Source organism: Mya arenaria, chromosome 14 (assembly GCF_026914265.1).
Source record: "Mya arenaria isolate MELC-2E11 chromosome 14, ASM2691426v1".
Taxonomy (NCBI): domain Eukaryota; kingdom Metazoa; phylum Mollusca; class Bivalvia; order Myida; family Myidae; genus Mya; species Mya arenaria.
Window position 1 is genome coordinate 51,584,806 of NC_069135.1, and position 20,826 is coordinate 51,605,631.

Consider the following 20,826-nt stretch of genomic DNA (forward strand, 5'->3'; position numbering starts at 1 on the left):
CAGAAAACAGTATTCCAGAGCTGCTGCCAGTTGGATGAACAAGCTTCCAGCTGGATTAACTTGCTGCCAGCTTGATTACATAGCTGTCAGCTGGATAAACAGGCTGCCAGCTTAATTTAATTAGCTGGCAGCTTGATTAATTATCTGCCAGCTGGATTAACTAGTTGGCAGCTGTATCAAATAGGTGCCAGATGGATTAAAAGTGTTAAAAGCTGGATAAATTAGTTGGCAGCTGAATTAAACTGCTGAAAGCTGGATTTAAGTTGATGCCAGCTGGATTAAGAAAGCTATATCCCATAGCGCAGTAATGTGTACTTAATTAAAAATTGTTTTTTTGATTAAACCCTTCATTTTTTACATTCTCCTTTTCATGTTAAGGCATTTTGTTCACAATCATATTGATGGGAAAAACAAGATAGCAATACCAGCTATGTAAATTTTAATCAAACATTTTGCAAGTTCAGGGCCTTTTTATGCTTCCTTATCACAGACGATACCTGGATACTTCCCCAAAAAAGCCTCTGAAATTTCCCATTTTCAAAAAATTTAATATGAGAATCTCACTTTTTATTAAATGATGTTTTTGAGTGATATATTTACTGCTAAATTGATTTTTTACTACATTTGTTCCCTAAATGTTTGAAAAAGTACTTTGAGAATTTTCCCCAAGAATTAAAAAAAATCACTCTTTTTCAATTACCGTAAAAGTGGTAAAAAATTGCCGTAAAAGTGGTAAAAATTTGCTGTAAAAGTGGTAAAATTTGCCGTAAAAGTGGTAAAAATTTGCCGTAAAAGTGGTAAAAAGGCCCTGAAGTATGCAGGTTGTGCAAATTGATTTTGTTTTTTCTCAATGAAATGTATTACTATTTCACGACATTGTATCAATTTTATAAGTGCATGTTTTCATCATTCCTTTTTCGTGTAACTGTCTTTACTGGATTTGGCACCTTTCTATTTAAACAATTTTGTATGAGATGTATAAAACTGTTTTCTTAGAATGATAAATGATAGGCCAGAATTATGCAACATGTATGTAAATGTTTTGTTTGTAATTCTATGTTTCTTACTTGTGTCTGATTTGTGGAGTGAAGAAATCCTGCTTTAACCCTTTACTTCATGTAAACCTAAGCCATTTCAGGCTGCCAGTTCATGGCTTATCAGTTCATATCAGTACCCCTACTTCATAGGAGATTATTGATATTATTGGAATTTTAACCCTAATGTATTACAAACCTATTTTCTTAGTATTTCTTTTGGTTTAATCAATAAGTCATCAATGTAAAGTTTATAGAGAATTAAATTTCCAATCCAGTCATATAAATATTATTTTGTTATCTAAATTATTTCCGCATGATATTCATAAACAAACAGAAAAATATGTCAAATTTGATGAAAATTAATTTTTATTACACTTTTATTTATCAAACACAACACGAAATATTATATAAACAACATATTTTTATAATTCATTTAATGCAACCTGAATTGACACAAAGATGGACAGAATTAAAAAATAGTTCACAACAAAGAAGCACGGTATATTTATATATATGATACAGAAGAAAAAAAAAGTTGATCAACAGTCACAGTACGTATAACTTTCGGTTATTTAACACTACAATGAACAAATAAAGTTATTATTCAACTACTAAATGAGGCCTGCATGTTATTGTTTACTAAATTTATATCGTTTATTGCATGTCCATGTATTGTCATTTGGGTTTGATTTTAAAAATCCTCATTTCTCGTATCCTTGTGTGCGTGACGCCGAGGTCTGAATTCTCGACGTCGTACTCAATGTCTCAAACTCATTTTAATTGAAGCCAGAATGTTCCGATTCGTCAGACAAACACTGAAATATAAATGACATTATTCAGGAATGTTGTTTTAAACTGAAGTTAACAAGGGCAGAAATTAGCTCTACATTGCATTCTTGTGTATTCGAAAACACGTGTTTCAACAGCTGATCGATGTTAAATTGGGTCATGTCAAAGTTTAACAATAGGGATAGTCATTATTTTATAACACATTTGTACTTACTTTCAATTTGTAGAAGCAGATGCGCATTTTTATGACCGGATTAGCGAAACAGAAGTGACACATATGTCCCATATAATGATTTATGGCCTTTGTTTATACAAGCCAGATGATTTTTTGTTTATCCAACATGGCCGACATTTTGACACGTTTTCGAACCATGACCTGTGACGTCAGGCGCATGATCAATAAAATATAGTTGTATTATTGGTAGTTAATTATAACTTGCAGTATTGTGTAAATTTCCACGAGGAAAACGAGACAGAAATGCCCACAAACCTGCGCAGTCAACGTTTTACGCATCTTTGATACCAGTGACCTTATTTCGCGATTTTCCGAAATTCTTTAAATAGTAACATAGTGTTTTTTTTAGTGCATTGTATTTATCGATGTTTATACTTCATGAATATGAATTTATAGCGCATAAACAAGCATCAGGTATGAAAATAAATGCCCCTACATTACGAATACGTAGGATTACGTATCTATGAAGCTATGGATAAAACGTTAAGATCCGTATCTATGAAGCTATGGATAGATAAGTAAAATTGCGTATCTATGAAGTAAAGGGTTAAAGTTGAAAGGGAAAAAAGAAATCCCGCTTTGAAGTTGAAAGGGAGAAAAGAAATCCCACTTTAAAATAGACAGGGAGAGAAGAAATCCCGCTTGAAAATAGACAGGAAAAGAAATCCCGCTTTAAAATAGACAGGGAGAAAAGAAATCCCGCTTTAAAATAGACAGGAAAAGAAATCCCGCTTTAAAATAGACAGGGAGAAAAGAAATCCCGCTTTAAAATAGACAGGGAGAGAAGAAATCCCGCTTGAAAATAGACAGGGAGAGAAGAAATCCTGCTTGAAAATAGACAGGGAGAGAAGAAATCAGTAATGATTAATAACCAGTTTCTTTTGTGATACTTCTTTGATTAAAATGTAAAATATTAATTTAAATAGACTGCCAATCTGATTTTTTCTTGCTTCATTTTCAAAGAAAAAATGTTGGGGTACAAAGGTTTAAACCTGGCTTCCACTGTCATTATTGACATGTATGCAAAAAGTTGGGTTTTGGCCATAACTAGAGTACAGGTCAAGATACTGACATGAAACTTAGTACATATCTTGACCATGACAGTATGCGCACATATACAGTAAGTTTCATAACTCTGGGTATATTTTTTTATTGAGAAACGCCCTTTTGAGTCATTCCCTTTCTTGATTGATCAAAGAATTGACATAATGCCCAAATACCCCGATATAAATAGTCATAACTGTTAAACCAATGGAGTGATTAGCTAGTTATGCGATAACTTTGAAAATTTTTTCAGATGGACCTGCATTCAATAAGTCTTTTATTTTACAAAGTGGGAAATTATCGAGGGCTTGTCTATTAATTTAATTTTTATTGTCATATTAAGAGAACATGTCCTTTCCTGCAAACATAAGTTATAAGTGTTTTGATTTTCATTTTGTAGCGGGTCCTCACCGGTCTACCAACGAACAACCACTTCAAGCTAAAAATAGCCGCCATCACCCAAAGTATCTTCTCAACGGCAACATATAGGGGAGATTACTCAGAAGAAGTCGCTTTTCAATTAGAAGGTGAGTGATAATATTTTGTGTTGTAAGAATTGCTCACAGTGACCTTGAACTTTGATTTGTTTTAGTTTGGGTTTATAAAATGCCACATTTTGAATAGAAAGTTAGCTTAGTAGCTGTGTGTGTCTTGAAAATAAGAAAAATTTCGTAGCTTGTTTATTCAGATTTTTTAGCTGAATGGTTTTAGAGTTTTTCATTTCTTCTTTCCATTGTTATACCCCCACAAACGAAGTTTGAGGGGGTATATAGGAGTGAGCTTGTGGGTCGGTCTGTCGGTCGGTCTGTCTGTCGGTCAGTCGGTCGGTTGGTCTGTTGGTTTTCATGGTTTCCGGACGATAAGTCATGAAAGGCTAGACATATTTGAAAAATATTTGGTACACAGGTGTAACATCAGAAGATACAGGTCAAGTTTGATATTGGGGCTGGTGGGGCCAAGGTCAAGGTCACTGTTACTAAAAATAGGAAAACGGTTTCCGGACGAAAACTCATGAAAGGCTAGTTTTTCTTTTCAGCAGTGTAACTTCTAAATTACTCAACAGATTTAAATAAAACAATACATGCATGATAAAAGAAGAAGCATTGTGCAGTAACCTTGGAGTTATGGCCTCTTTTCAAAGGAATGGTTTGCCATTCCTGTGTCCAGGCGGCATTTGGGGGTATTCGTCACTCCTGTGACAGCTCTAGTTAATACCAGTTTAGTGTCCTATGTGTGACTCAGTTTTATTTATAGATTTTTCACCTGTCACTCTTCCATTAAAGGCCGATAAGCTCCTGTTTGAATGTTATCAAAAATAAACTTTTTCAGAAATTTTGGTAACAAGCTAAGGCCACACCAAATTGATCTTTCGTTCCTCGGATTCGCCGCACCTGTTTTTTTGAAAATGTAAAAAAAATATTTTTATTTTTTTCATGCGATCGCTCCAATTTTTTTACCTGTGAACCAGATATTTTGAGTTTAAATATAGGTTGAAGTGTAATTTGTCCATTTTTAATATGTTTTTCGCTCGCGCTCGCTTCATATTTTATGAAAAATGATAAAAAAAATAAATTTATTTTTATTTTTATTTCGCTCGCTCGCTCCATTTTTTTTGGGCAAAAATCCGAGGAACTAAAGATCAATTTGGTGTGGCCTAAGTTGATTTTATAAGTATAATAGAAAATGAGAATCAGAAAGTGAAAAAAAGAAAGAAAAAAAACTGAATTGATTGATAGTGATGGAAATTGATGTGTAGGTATCTCATGTAAAGAGATAGCTTGGCCTTGGGAATGCCTTTTAGGGGGATGGGGTCAAGGTCACTGTAACTCAAAATTGAAAATGGTTTCCACTCAGTAACTTCTGTTAGAATTGATTGATAGTGATGGAAGTTGGTGTGTAGGTATCTGATGTGAAGAGCTAGATTGTGATTGCCTTTTAGGGGTAATGAGGTCAAGGTCATGGTCACTGTAACTCAAAATTGAAAAAGGGTTTCCACTCAGTAACTTCTGTTAGAATTGATTGATAGTGATGGAAGTTGGTGTGTAGGTATCTGATGTGAAGAGCTAGATTGTGATTGCCTTTTAGGGGTAATGAGGTCAAGGTCAAGGTCACTGTAACTCAAAATTGGAAAATGGTTTTCACTCAGTAACTTTAGTTAGAATTGATTGAAAGAGATGGAGGTTGGTGAGTAGGTAACTTATGTGAAGAGCTAGCTTGGTATTGCATTTTAGGGGGGTGGGGTTAAGGTCAAGGTCACTGTTAATCAAAATTGAAAAATGGTTTCCACCCAATAACTTAGTTAGAATTGATTGAAAGTGATGTAAGTTGGTGAGTAGGTAACTTTTGTGAAGAGCTAGCTTTGAAATGCTTTTAAGGGGGTGGGGTCAATGTCACTGTTACTGAAAATGGAAAAATAGTTTCCACTCAGAGTAATTCACAGTAATGTCTCTTTTTAATAAAAGTAAAGACAAAGGCTGCTACTTTTTCCTAATTCATTCAAGAAATAAAATGGCTATAGTTTTCAATTGCCCTTATTAAAACCTGGGTTTTGTGGCAGTCAAGCGCTTGTAGTATATCTAATATTATAGAACTAATTCACTTTCACTACCCAACTTGAAATAAACATGAGATGAAGGTTTACTTCACAACTCAGATCCTGAGCAACCGTACCCTGGCATACATGTCAACAAGACAGGTACATTTTATAGTCATGGACCACTGATAAATGGCCGATTGTTCAGATCTGTTAAAGTTAACATCACTGTTAACATCATCGTTGTTAACGTTCCAAATCTATAAGTTTCACAGATTCACTTATGTTTTGCAGTGTCAGGGCTTTTCTAAAGGGACCACAGGTCCGACTATCGGACCTTTTCCCAAAGCAAAATATAAGATATTTTTCCCAATCTTCTAAGAAAAAATCCCAATCAAAAGTAAAAAATATGTTTTTTGTTTTTTTTTATTTAACATCATAACAAATTATGTGATGTCAAGTTTTAGGGGTAATTGAATTCAGAAATCGTTAATTTACATTGCAATTGGTATTTCAGCCTTAACAGGTCTTTTGAAAGATAAAATAACTTTTCTCATTCGCAGGAGACTGGATAGCTTGTTCTTTTATCTGTTAAATTCCCAATTTTGGCATAGTTAGCGACGCAAATCTTCCCAAAATGTCTAGGGTCTTATTCCCCAAAATGGGCAGAAAAAGCCCTGAGTGTTCTATACAAGAGTTTAGACAGCTGGTTTAGCTGGACTTGTTTAATTTAAACATTTTTGCACATCATCAAATATTTTGCCTTTAAAAGTTAACAACGATGTCATTAAATCACATTGTTAACTTTAATAAAAATCTGAACAATCCGGCCAATGTATATGGAATTAAAGGACTCACTTTCAATATTACTCTTATTATTATTGGCTACATGGGAAAAGAACTAACTTATTCACAAAGAAAAACAACATTGTAATACTACTAATTTACGTTTTTTATTTTTATATACCTTGTGTTTATTTATATACTTTTATGTTTTGTTTTTTTATGATTATTCATGTAGTTAAAATATTGCTATATTTTTACATGTATCTTAGGTTTTGTGAATTGTATTGGTGTGCTTTTAGATGTGTATGTTCTAGGATGCTTTTATGTCAGTAGTTGGAATACATTGATGGAATAAGATTTATGGTAATAGCATTTTATTTTCACTAAAATATTATTCTCTTGTCATGGTTGTGACTTGAAAAGGTCACATATTATGTGAGTTATATTGTCACGGTGGGGATTCAAATAGGTCACAGTCAATATGAGTTTTTAAAGCCGGTAGCTGAGTTGATGCAGCAGCTAACTTGGGAAAGCAGGGGGTCCCAGGTTGAATCCCCTGAGTTTGACTAGCCACATTCTGTGACATTTAGCAAGAAGGCATAATTTTATTCACTTTGAACCCAAGAGGTAGTTGTAAAAACCAATTATGTAACCAACATATAAAAAACTTTTAATAAGATAATTATATGATTTAAAACATACCTGTGGGAAAACCCTTATGTCTTGATTTATTGATTTCTCGATTTATTGCCAATGATAAATGTGGAAAAAAATAGGAAAATAATTTATTATGAATTTGCAATGCTTATATGGGAGATTTTTTTTTTGCAGATCCAACGATGATGACAGCAACAAAGCCCGAGACTTCCCAGGCCGGGATGATCGCTGGAATAATCGTGGGGTTTACCATTATGATCATCATAGTTGCGGTTGTCATAGGGTACAAGTAAGTTGTCAGTTATATTATTCTTTATAATCAACAAGGAACCTTTTTGCACCTCAAACTTATCTTCCTACATGGCTGATATCCTGGGCCTTGGCCTGTTTTTGATAAGGATCGTAAGTCTTATAATCGTAAATTTCCAGGCAAAACTCTGTTTTGGGAGTTAATTGCATTTCAATAAAAACAATGCATAGATTCTGCCCATAACCTTTAGCACTCTTTAACAGCAAAAGGTTTACGACTTGGGTTTCTTATTGAAATGGGACCCAGGATGAAAGCGGGAATTATAGCTGGGTTTCTCTTTGTAATTGTCATTGTCGAAGCGGCATATAATGTATGAATAAACGCCATTCTCGGACATTACCAGACCGATACCCAAATACAGACCCCACCAGTTCAACATTTTTTTTAGTAAATAAAATTTAAGGGGAGGCGGAAAAAATATGTGGCGGGTGGGGATAAAAATCAAGCAGTTAATTTTATAGTTGCCTATTAAAAGGCATGCTGATTTGATCATGTGGTTATATATTAAATAATTACTGTCATATTCACAAAAGGCTGAGGTCTTTATTTGATACTCTGTTCAAAGAAAATATATTTTTTGATTTTAATGGAACCACTCAACCCTCTAAATGTCAAAGCTGCGATACATGTTGTAGTTATGTTTTCTACACTTGACTGTAAAGATGTATTATTGCACATTCATGTTTGTATTTTGAAATGTCATACATGAATATCTTGATGTTTTTGATGTTATTAAGGGATGACCTTTAAAGTAGCATTTAAAGGACTGCGCACAAAGCAGTCATAACTTTTTCTAATTTGTAATGAGTTACAGCTGAATTGCATTATAGTCCTAATTTTTGTTTTAATTACTTCTGCAAAATGCTGACAGAATCTGTTGCTATCTGAAAATAGGAAAATGAATGTTGACATTCAAGAATTACACGGTTTTGACCTTTGCAAAAATTACAATGTGATTATATTTTGATTAAACGTGAATTACATGATATTTGATGTGAATAAGAAGCATGAATGATTCTCCTTAGGTCTAAAATCTTTTAACTTTGGATTGGGTGCCCTGACCTAAACTATGTAAAAGGCCGACCCTACTGTTTTTTTTAGTCAGTTTGTTAAAAAAAAAAAATATACCCTATATATATTTTGTGTGTGTTTCAATATGAAGCTTAATAGCTATAATACTGAAGATTACTTAACCACGATTCTCCATTGATGACAATATTAAGTAACGATCTTATATAAAGCCTAATAAAAAATAAAATAAAATAAAAGTCTACCTTCCCTTCCTGTTTTTGAAAAGGATGTAACCTTAACCAAACAATTTATTTGGGGGGCCTTATAAGGCAAAGTTATAAGGCAAAGTCTGTGAATTAGAAGCATGAGCGATTCTCCTTATATGACAAAGTAAGTCTGGGTATCAGAAGCGTGATTGTTTCTCCTTATTAGGCAAAGTAAGTCACAGCTCCTCCAACCCAATGTCTAAAGGGGCATCCAGTGCTACTACTACACATCATTAAAGGAAGATGATGCTGAAGATGAAAAAATTACACAAAATTACACAATTTAATCCGCATTGAAAGCATTATTTTTATTTTTTCTATTGACAGGAACATTTAATATTTGCTTTGTGATAATGTTTTCAATTTGCACATTCCCAGAATGTCCAGAAGGAGAGAATCTATGTGGACTATTTCATCATGGATCCTAGGAGCGAAATTTCATTCTCATTCGAAAATCTCTCTTTGTTTTGATGAAATGACATGCTGTCATTAAGCTCTTAGCTATGTCAACAATATGACCTGGGCCCTGTTTTAATTAGATATCTTAGTCGTAAACCTTCTTATGAGTGCTCTTGGACATAGTCAAGTTACTCCATTGAGTATGGATGTGTTCGATGGCTATCATTTTGGAGGTGCCCCAGATTTCACATCCATACACTAATAGCTGTTTGATTAGTTTATCAATAAGCTCTTATTTATGAGCAGTTGTTATATGTTCTTACAACATTTTTATTGAGATGCAGTATACAACCAAGATGGGCATGGACTCAAAAATTACATAAAAATGAACTATGTCGCATTTCTCATTTCAGGTCAATGACATGCCGTAAATACACGCGTTCGCTGTACTACCTTGCCGTTCCAACGAACTCCCAGTCACCGCAAACAACAGTTGTGTTTCCACCTGACACAGTTGGTAAGAAATACAAATATTTGATGAAGTCAATGACATGCCGTAAATACACGCGTTCGCTGTACTACCTTGCCGTTCCAACGAACTCCCAGTCACCGCAAACAACAGTTGTGTTTCCACCTGACACAGTTGGTAAGAAATACAAATATTTGATGAAGATTTAGTAGATATAGTAGATATCTGTTTAAACATAAGTTTGGCTTCACAGGAGAAATGGCCCTAAGTTGTTTTTATTAACCCAAAGTTAATTTTATTAACCCAAAGTGGATTTTATTAACCTAAAGTGGATTTTATTTGTTTAAATTAATTTCTTTTGGCCTTAAGTGGATTTTATTGGCTCATAGTTGACTTTACTTGTTCAATTCATCTCTTCTGGCTTAAGTCTATTTTATTGGTCAATAGTTGAATTGAGTTGTTATCGTCTTATTTCAATTTCTGCGTGCAGTAGTGCTATAGTTAGTTTTTCAAATCAAGTCTTTCATGGGCAATTATCTTGTGTGTAACTTTTGCTAACATTCTATTTCTGTTTTGAAATTTAACATTTATTTTTATTAGTAATTTACTATCAAGTAGTTTTCAATGTTTTTGTTTGTCAATAACAATAACTTGCTTATAAGTAACAATTTAAGTTTATTATGCCAATCTTATAATGAGCCTTTTAATTTTTTTGGTTTTCGATTTGTTTATTTTTGGTCATAAATGGATATATTTTGAAACAAATAGTTAGACTTGAAATTTTCAACTAAATTTATTTGAATTTGCAAGTTTAAATTTATGTCCGTCACTCGCGTAAGATTCAATTGAATTTTCTGATCTTAGGATATTTTGTGTACGCTTGTTAATAAGATGGCACCATTAGTATAACATGTATGTTGAATTAGTAGTAAGTGCCCAAAATGTAATAGAGTATTTATGTTCAGTCTTACATTTATTCTGTAGATGGTTGCATAATTTTGTCCAAAAAAATGGAAGATGGAAACAAAATTTGATTTGTTAAAGTTTGATACGAAATAGGCGCCGACTAAAGCGTTTTTATAAACAAAAAATAAGTGGTGTTTTAATGTAGTTTAAAACCTTTAAAGCTTTATACAGAATATTTCTTTAACACCATTCTCCAAGGATGACAATAACCTTAAAAAAGCCTAATAAAATGATAAAATAAAACCGCTACCTACCTGTTTTTGAAAAGGTTGTAACCCTAACCAAACCATTTTTTTACCTTAAAGTAGACTGTACACTCTTGCGCACAGTGGTCAGAAATTGGCTCAGTGTGAGCATTATTTGATAAGCTTATAGAGAGCTGAATTTTCTACCTTCTGTACCCTGTGCGTAGGAGTGTGTAATAATTTTGTTAAGCAAATCCCAACACATAAAAGGATAGAGAGTAGTCTAATGGTAGAAGTGTCCGCTGCTCTCCCAAGATGTCATCCATTCAATCTCCCCAGGGTGAGAGTGGTTAAGAAATATAGGTGTCCACTTCTCACCTAAGAGGCTGTTGGTTTGATCACCACAATTGGTACCTTCTCATGGCCTCTGAAAAATGACACCAGTACTGGTTTCCATCAAGCTTAAATAAATAAATATAGACCTAACTAAATATAAAAATTGTGATTGTATTTAACATTCATTTGTTTGATTTTATCTTTTCAAGTGGTTAATTGTAAGTACACAAAGATTGTCCTCTTTAAAGGCATTGAATTTCTAAACACTTCCAGATATTCTAAGCATGATATTTCCATGAATCGAGATACTAAACGATGCATTGTTCTGCATAATTGCACTACCTCAAATATATATTTCTAGTGTGAAGTTTGTTTCTGCGCCCAGCGTGTTTGCCTGCTGTGTCTAGTATATTATTCAGTCATCTTTTTGGGTTATAACTAAAAACATATGTTATATATTTACATGAAACTTGGTACATACATTGCCAGAGACAGTAGTATAACCAAAAAAATGTTTTGAGATATTTACATGAAACTTGGTACATACATTGCCAGAGACAGTAGTATAACCAAAAAAATGTTTTTAGATATTTACATAAAACTTGGTACATACATTGCCAGAGACAGTAGTATAACCAAAAAAATGTTTTGAGATATTTACATGAAACTTGGTACATACATTGCCAGAGACAGTAGTATAACCAAAAAAATGTTTTTAGATATTTACATAAAACTTGGTACATACATTGCCAGAGACAGTAGTATAACCAAAAAAATGTTTTGAGATATTTACATAAAACTTGGTACATACATTGCCAGAGAAGTAGTATTACAAAAAAAAAATGCTTTGAAATATTCACATGAAAATTGGTAGACAGTAAAAAAAATCAAAATATTCATATGAAACTTAATACAAATGTTTATAGAGATATTTGTAGCAAGGCCCATAACTCCAGATGTAATAATTGTTCAGCAATGTACCTTTTTGACTGAAGAAAATAAAAAAAGCATTGGCAAGCACTTTAGGTGTTTTAATACCATCGTTTGCAACATGGTTCTTAATTCTTTGACACTTAATCAATACTGTGGGGCAATTGACTGACAATTTCTGGTTTTAATGAATATGCATGAGGCAGGGGAGACAACTCTTCTTCCAATTAATTTGCATGTTACATTTAAATATTCTTTAGTAACACTGTACTGTCAGTGACCTCCATGGCCAAGTGGTCTTCACTGCTGTCTGAAATTATCGTACAGCAAAGGCAGACGCAGTTCAATTCCCGCTTTTGACAGAATATTTTACTATGGGAAAGGATCTAGTACCTTCCAAAACCGATGAAACGACTTCATTAATTATTCATGATTACGAGTTTTTCCTAGCCACATTCCCAACGAAGCATAGTATAGTGTTTACTGGGTAACAGACAATAATTTTAATACATTTTTAGTTCATATCACAACAACTGTATAAAATGACTGTTCTCATATATTTTTGTTATATGTCGCAACTGCTTTCACTTCATAAAGTTTAATTGCTTAATATCTCAATGAACTGAACAGGAGTTGAAAGTGTTACCATGACAATTTCTCAAACAAACATACTGTAATATTTTTCCCTATTGTCATTAAACTTATGTTAGATTGTTATTTTTAGTCATCAATATTTTCAACAAGATAAAACAAAATTGTTATCAATATTTTTTTAACGAGAACATATGTCATCATTATTTTTCTTTCTCTTGCTAAACATTCAATGCACTCGAATTATTATTTATATTATTTCAAACAAATAAGTTTCCTGGGAAATTAATGAAACAAACAGGGTTTTCTTTAAACTTTGTTTTTCACATTTTCACATTGCTGTTAGGTAGGCTTAGGTTAATTGACTACACTTGAAGGAATGTTGGTACATTTTCAAGGGTGTTTTTTTCGTACGTATTAATTGGACATAGGGATTGTTAAAACTGCACTCACACAGATTGAATGCTTTACAACTTTTTAAAAAAAAATCTTGGAACCAGCAAGTTTTTACGAAAATCCATGGAAAACAGTTATATAAGACTGCTTACAAAAAATTAAATCGCAGATTTTTATATTCAAGTTCAAAAATGGTGTTTTATGCATTTTTCTTAAACCGTTAGTAACGGTTTAAGCCATTAAACATTAATTTTCGAACGGAAATATGAATATCTACGATCTGATCTTTTGTCAGCAATCTTTTATCATTGGTTTGCAGATATTTACGCAAAATTTTGCTCTTTCCAAGACAACTAATAAAAAAGTTGTAAAAACGGTAAATCTGTGAGAGTGCAGCTTAAAGCTTGTGACTGTTTTAGAAGAAAACATTCTGAGCTCTGCGCCCCTATTTATCGAAATGTCGTACTTAGTAATTGGACCTAGGGATTGTTACGCTTGTATGTTTTAGAAGAAAACATTCTGAGCTCTGTGCCCCTATTTATCGAAATGTCGTACTTAGTAATTGGACCTAGGGATTGTTACGCTTGACTGTTTTAGAAGAAAACATTCTGAGCTCTGTGCCCCTATTTATCGAAAACAACCTCAGATATATATGGACCGTTAACGATGTCAGAAATCGGTACACTTTAACTAAGCTGCAAGTAGATCGTGAAGTAATTTCTATTTAGCATTTAAAGTTAATGACTTAACTCCTGGGAATCTTAATTATGTTTGTAATAACACACTTCACTGGCAATCAATATAAAGTTAGATCTACAAATACAAGCTAAAACACTACATTTAATTAATGATATAATTCAAAATTTAACGAACTACTTCTACTGATGTACCGGCATATATCCAAGGTTGTTGACGTAGAAAATGGCCGAGGAGTTCCGAATGAGAAAAAAGAAGAGTAGTTATCGTCATAACCTTGGTGTCAAAAGTGTCGTCTGCAATTGTTGTCTGCATCAAGGTGCTTAAACTTGATCCTTGGCCATAATTAAAAAAAACGTTCAAGATATCCAAATGAAACTTGGTATACATGTTGCAAAGTTACGTAACACACTATTTATAAAGCAAGATCCACTACTCTGATTTAAGAATTTGTCAAGTAATGCCCCTTAGTGACAAAAAACAACTACAGGCGAGCGTTAGCAAGTCTGTTCCGCGCTCCTGTATTTTAAAGGGATGTGATCTGTTTGTGGACTCATGTTTTTTGTTTAACTTATCAAAAAAATTAACTGGTTGCTTTTGGTTGCTACTTTATTTGTTGTTAGCGTTGACACTCCAGTTTGCTTCAAATTCGAAGTCAGGAGATCCCTCAAAGCCAGTTATGTTTCTGACGCAGGGTGCCTCACCCCCTTTGATGCCAATGGAGGGCAGAACCCAACTCAAAAGCCAAGTCAATCATATCCCTGATTTTAATACATAGTATTTGAAATAAGATAAGATAATGGTGATTATTTTAACAAGAACTTACTTGTGTCATCATTATTTTCATATTTTTAAGGAAATTCTTGAACAAAATACAAAATAATTGCACACAGGGATTTTTTAATGAATGTATTTGCACCTTGGTAAAAGGTTTTCGTCTAGGTCAGCGCAAAAACCATAATGATAAACTCTTCACTCATTAAAATGACTAGACACCAGATGGTCCAAAAATCGACAACTACAGTATTCGTCAACAGTATTCGTCAAAACAAGCCTTGAAGTGTCAATGCAAGCCGATAACACATCATTATACATGATTAAAAGAATAACCACAACAATCATGTTGCTGTCCCATCTGAGTTTCCCCATTAAAAAAAGTGCATAATGGTATCCCAGTTTAAATCATATCTGTTTATGAATTCACATAAATATACCGATGCTATTTTTAAACTTACTCGAAGTTACGTGCCAGACAACCCCAATAAATTTTGAATTTGAAAAATGCGTTAAATCGGTGAAAGATACACGTGTCATAAGCGATGTGATACATCAGTAAGTAAGATTCAATGCAATGTACACATCGATATCAATTTTGTATAAGTTTTTGACCAAAAAAAATTCTTGTATCATCTGGTATCTGGTCCCTTTAAAAATAAACACAAAACCTTAGATCAGAGAGAATGCTTTATTATTGAAATAGTTTCATAAATTTTTGTCAGCATGGTGTCTTTTTGTAGTTTACTCTGCCCCTCCCCCCACCCCCCACAGACCATTGTCCATTTCTGTGCTTTCTATTGCAGTGTTTGAAGGAATGATTTACCTTTGTTTTAATTGTCACATCTTGCTTTAAAGCTGCACTCTCACATATTGGACATTTTTACCAAAATAACTATGTTTTGTCTTGCTATGAGCCAGATTTTGCGTAAATGTTGAAAAACCAGTGATATAAGAAAGCTATTTAAAGATAAGATCGCAGTTTTTCATATTTATGGTTGAAAATTCATGTTTTATGGCTTTTTTTTAGTTTTCGGGCATTTTTTGAACAACTGAGAAATGTTCTATTGTAAAATAAATGATCTTATATGACTGATTTGAAGGCACTTATGCCAAAATGAGCTGATTCTGAGATAAAAATAATAAGATATGTCAAAACTGTCAATCTCTAAGAGTGCAGTTTTAAAGAATCCAGTTTAAAAGATAATGATATAAATGCTATAAATACACTTTTCTATTAACATTGGTAATCAATAAAGAAAAAAATGTCATAGACAATAATGCTTTCCTCACTTGTGTCATAAAATCGACCACCTGGGATTATTTTGGAGTAAAATTATTTGTTCTGTGGTTTAAGTGTGACTGTTTACAAACAGGAAAACAGTTGGATATTGTCATAGCCTTGGTGTTGTTATCGGCATCTTGGTGTTGTAGTCAGTATTATCATCAGTGTCATTTTGCAAAATTGCGAACCTAAGCCATAGATAAAAAACAATTTTCTTATAAAATTTGGTACACGTGTTGTGTCAGAGACAATATAAAATGGTTGTAGCCACGTCAGTTTGATTATATGTAATTCTCATGTAGGCTTACTAGGGATTGAAAATCGGACCAAAGTCATAATCGATCATCGAAAATAATCGGACGAGCCATTTCGATCAATCATCGATTATAATAATCGAAACGGAACAAGTGAATATATTACAAATATATCCAAAACTGTATTGGTTTGTTCATATCTTTAAATGAATAAACATATTACAATCAGTTATGTTTTATATGCTGTTTTGTTAAACATTCTAGGTTACAATTGATAATTTAGTAGTTTTTAAGAGATAACTTAATTCTAAAATAATTGAGAATAAATTGCCGTATAACCCCGAATAAGTCCGTACCGTTTCCCGTTTAAAAGAAAATCAGTACATACACAACACGGTGACTTCCCTTTGCCCTACATTAGCGATAATCGATTATGGAATAATGAAATCGATTATCGCCGACCTCGGACACAAATAATCGACTTTCAACAATACTCGATCATCGTTTTATCCCTAAGGCTTACCCATAGGCTTAATGAAAATCTCCAGAGAAAGTTCCAAAGAAAAATGATGGCTTTTAGAAGCAATATGTATACATTTCTGGATCAACCCTCATTAATTTAGCTGTAAATTGTCTCTTATGTGGTGGATTCTTGGTCTAGTGGTAACACACTAGACAGTCAATTCAAGGGGATTCCCAGCCCCACCACTAAAAAGAGGCTTCTGGGCGGGAATCTAAATTAGGCTCCTGTGTGAACTGCTATACACCTGTGCACATTAACCAGGGCAGCACTGACCAGGGTTACGTTCTGTCTGTGCACTATGCTCCATAAATCTAATACGACTAACAATGTTATTGAAGCACTCGCCTAATGGGCTGTGCCCGAGTGCGAGTATAAATAAGCTTACTCATCCACCATTGCAATTTATTTTCTTTTACAGACAGTGGGGCAAGCCAGTATAAAGACATCATGGTGGGTAATTTTCTCCAGCATTCAAGGAATATGCACGCCAACAGCGATGTCGGATTTTCGACCGAATTTGAGGAAATTGCCACAAATACTCGCACAAATCTTCTCGCCGAACAGTCTGATCTTCCGGAGAATAAGCATAAAAATAGATACGTCAACATAAGTGCTTGTAAGTCCCATTCTGTAACAGATTTTCTTTGATTTGAATATGGTTTGTTTGCTAGTCCATCTTTTGAAGAGGAAAAGTTGAGTTATTGTCATAGCCTTGGTGTTGTTGGCATCATTAGTTTTGTACAAAATAAAGATATATTTCATGTAAATGAACTTGTTGTTTGTTGGATGAAAAAATATTTGATGTTTTGTCACCTTGATGTTGTCCTCTGCGTCATCGTTGCGTTGTTCGATAACTTTGGCCTTAGCCATAAATCTCAAACCATTTGAGATATTTAAATGAAACTTGCTACACATGTCGCTTGAGACAAAATGCACATGTACAGCAAGGCCAGTAACTCTGGCTTGAATAATTGATGAGTTATCAGCGAAATATAACAGGCAAACGGCTTGGAAGCCTCACTCTTGTTAATATATTCAAAGGTAGGTAATGATAAAAGTTGTCAACAGCAGAAGAGATAATTTTGAAGTTGCTCTTTTTTTTAGTCCTTGAACTTTTGGTGCGTGAAGCAAAGATTTTGATGAAAATCTCTTTCTTGAAAAATAATATATATGCAATGTTTGTTATTAGCTTTTAGGAAATACAAACAGAATACAATCAAACCTCGTTTGCTGGAACTCATTTGGCTCGATTATCTCGTTGGCTCGAACTTGATGTAAAGGACCGATTTGGCTCGAGGTATATTCGCCCGTCCCTGGGAGATCAAGCCAATGGGTTTCGACTGTACGTTGAAATTGACGTAATGCTTATATTTTGTTTGTTATATTTCAGACGACCATTCACGAGTGACTCTCCAACAGATACAAGGGAAGCCAAAATCATGTGACTATATCAACGCAAACTTTATAGATGTAAGTGATCAGCGAATAAATAAACTCATTTTATGCATTTGTATAAATGATATCATTGCTCTGGGTTTTTTTTCATGTTTTGCATTTGTGATGACTTACTTGGTGCCAGTTTGATCATAACACTTCCTTGATCAATGTTTGGAGAACTGTGAAGCTTAACCAGTCTTAAACTGGTTCAAACACCCATCTTGTTTTTAGTTAGTTTTCACTGTCTGTCCCAAGGAGGCTTCCTCATTTACTAGTATCAATATTTTTGTATTTTATGTAATGTGTGTAGTTGTGTGTCACTTGTTTAGTGTTTGTGTATTTTACCCAGAAACAAAGTGGACAAATTGTTTAAGCCTTGATTTTGTCGCTGGCATAAACATTAAACTTGGTCATAACTCAAACAAAGATCAAAATATTCAAATGAAACTTGGTACCCATGTTGCCAGAGACAATATGCATATGTTAAGCAATTCTGACTTAAATAATGTTTTGTTATGCCCCTTTTTTCAAACCTAAAAACAACAACAACAACAAGGGTTTGGTCAGAAGCTTTTGTTCTGGACATGACTTTGTATGTAACAAATGGTTTTGCCTTTCTATTCAAGGGTTACAACAAGCCAAAGGCGTATATCGCGACCCAGGGGCCGTTACCCCGCACGTTTGCAGACTTCTGGAGAATGGTTTGGGAGCACAATTCCATTGTCATCGTCATGATAACGAACCTCGTAAGTTGCAGCATAAACATTAAAGGGCAGGGGTGTGGTTTTTCTATTGTCTCCAGGCCCCAATATCAAGAAAATATTTCCCTCCCCCAACCCCTCCCCTGCCTAGATAAAAAGTAACAATATTTTTAACTGCTTACAAAATGAATTGTTTTCTTTTGGTTGTTTATGCTTAATATTGATACAGTTATTGGTTTCGTTTACACAATATAATGTAGACCACCAAAATTCTTAAAACTTGTTGGTATATACACACACAAAATAAATGATTACGTATGCAATGTACCATTTATTTTTGCAAGTACACACTGACATACTTTGACTTTTACAAAATAGCAGGGATTGTTTCTATAAAAATGTTGAAAGAATATGAATTTTTGATAAATGTCTTCATTTAAGCATAAATTATGCAGTTAATTATTCTTATTAATGCTTCTTTTAGAAATATCAAGGAAAATGCTTCATTCATCTAAATATCAAGAATAATCATTCATCATTTATTCAAATTTTTTATCTTAATATGTATATATTATCTTACAAAGTTAATACCAAATGTCAACTAATTGCAAGTTATATAAAATAAACACGGCCATGAAAAATTTGAAATTAATATTTATATATTATAAAAGTATTAATTGAGAAAAATTCTGAATGTCAGCTAAAAGCAATTGTATATGGCGGGAACATGGCCATCAAAAATTTGACATGAATATATAAATTATATAAACTTTTAAAGGTGTTATTTGAGAAACATCAGTTCATAAAGTTTATTTTGTACGCAGTTTCAGTACGCAGTTTTTCTTTGTTGTGCAACCATATTGCCACTATATTTACCTAAATATACGTAAGCTTCATTCCAAAAATCAACACTGAATCTATATTACAATACTTATTTCAGGCTCGTCTATTATTAAAAAAATAATAATTTCTGTTATTGTGATAGCTGTGGTGTTCTTGGTGTCATGGTAGTGCAAAACACTTTACCGTTTGCCATAATACCTAAACTGATTAAGATATTCAATTGAAACTTGGTATACATGTTGCTGGATACAATATGCACATTTGTATAACAAGGCCCATAACTCTGGCTGTAATAATTGAGTTATGCCCCTTGTTCAGTGTCAAATATTGGTGTTCACCCCTTTGCACTGTTGTTTTGATGTTGCAACTTAATCCTTAGGCTATACAATGTTATAAGCCTAAACGTTTTAAAATGTAGGTTTTGTTTTAAACACTTCTAAATGAGGCTGTCAAAAGTATCACATGCAATATCCAAACGAGGGCCATAAAAAGTATGGTACAATCATGGCTTAACATCTTACCTTCATCTGAAGTGTATATTTATGTTATATAATTATGTATCGTACATATTTTGACATTATACGTAAAATTTATTCATTGCCTGGTTGAGCAAGGGCATCCCAAGGGTGACATATACTGGCTGATAGAACAATCATTATCAAAAATCTTGACATGATCTGTAGAGCACACGTTTCATGCATTGCCAGGTTGAGCGAGGGCGTCTAAAGTGTGACATGTACTGGCCAAACGAGGGCCAGGAGACTTACGGCACGATCATGGTGAAACATCTCAACACGATCTCTCGTGCGCACTACACTGTCAGACTGTTCTCACTGAAATGCTGCAAAAATAAAAAGGTTGGTATATATAGGTCGAGTGGTTTGGGCTTCCACCTGGGAAGCAGATGGTCAAAGGTTAGAGCCCGACCTGGTGCTTGTTCTGATGTGGCTGTTTGCTGTCACAGCAGCTAGTTAAATAATGGGTAAGATTGACCTTCCTGCAAGGCTCTCAGTATATAGGATAGGAATTTGGAACAAAGATGTTTATGAAACAAGGTGTCACTTAAGTCCAGGGGACTGGCCCTTAATTGAGAGGGGAATGACTTGATAATACAGTTTATGTTTATTGGCTCTAACATGATCTGCCATTAATTACAGATAAATGATGAAACAAGTTTAGTTTTTACAGGGATGATAAAATTCCGGATTAATCCGGAATTCCGGATTTAAGGCATCACGGATCAATTTTGAGATTAATGTAAATCCGTTGAGTTTTTTCTAGGGGGGAGGGGTACAGGGAGCGATTCGAGCTCACTTCGAACAATATTGGTACGAAAGGTGAGTTTTCCGCAAGTGTAAAGCCGGAAATTAACG

At 33.8% G+C, this 20,826-nt stretch overlaps 1 protein-coding gene across 4 annotated transcripts in view; it reads left to right on the top strand.

Annotated features, from left to right (window-relative positions):
- LOC128216528 (tyrosine-protein phosphatase 99A-like) overlaps positions 1-20,826 on the top strand; it is a 70,698-nt gene that overhangs the window by 35,020 nt on the left and 14,852 nt on the right. For all 4 annotated transcript variants that reach the window (XM_052923112.1, XM_052923114.1, XM_052923115.1 and 1 more), the window contains 7 exons: positions 3,506-3,632; positions 7,256-7,370; positions 9,481-9,713; positions 16,891-17,088; positions 17,863-17,942; positions 18,536-18,655; positions 20,161-20,310. In XM_052923112.1, the coding sequence (XP_052779072.1) occupies positions 3,506-3,632; positions 7,256-7,370; positions 9,481-9,713; positions 16,891-17,088; positions 17,863-17,942; positions 18,536-18,655; positions 20,161-20,310 (1,023 nt within the window). The remainder of the gene's footprint in view (positions 1-3,505; positions 3,633-7,255; positions 7,371-9,480; positions 9,714-16,890; positions 17,089-17,862; positions 17,943-18,535; positions 18,656-20,160; positions 20,311-20,826) is intronic.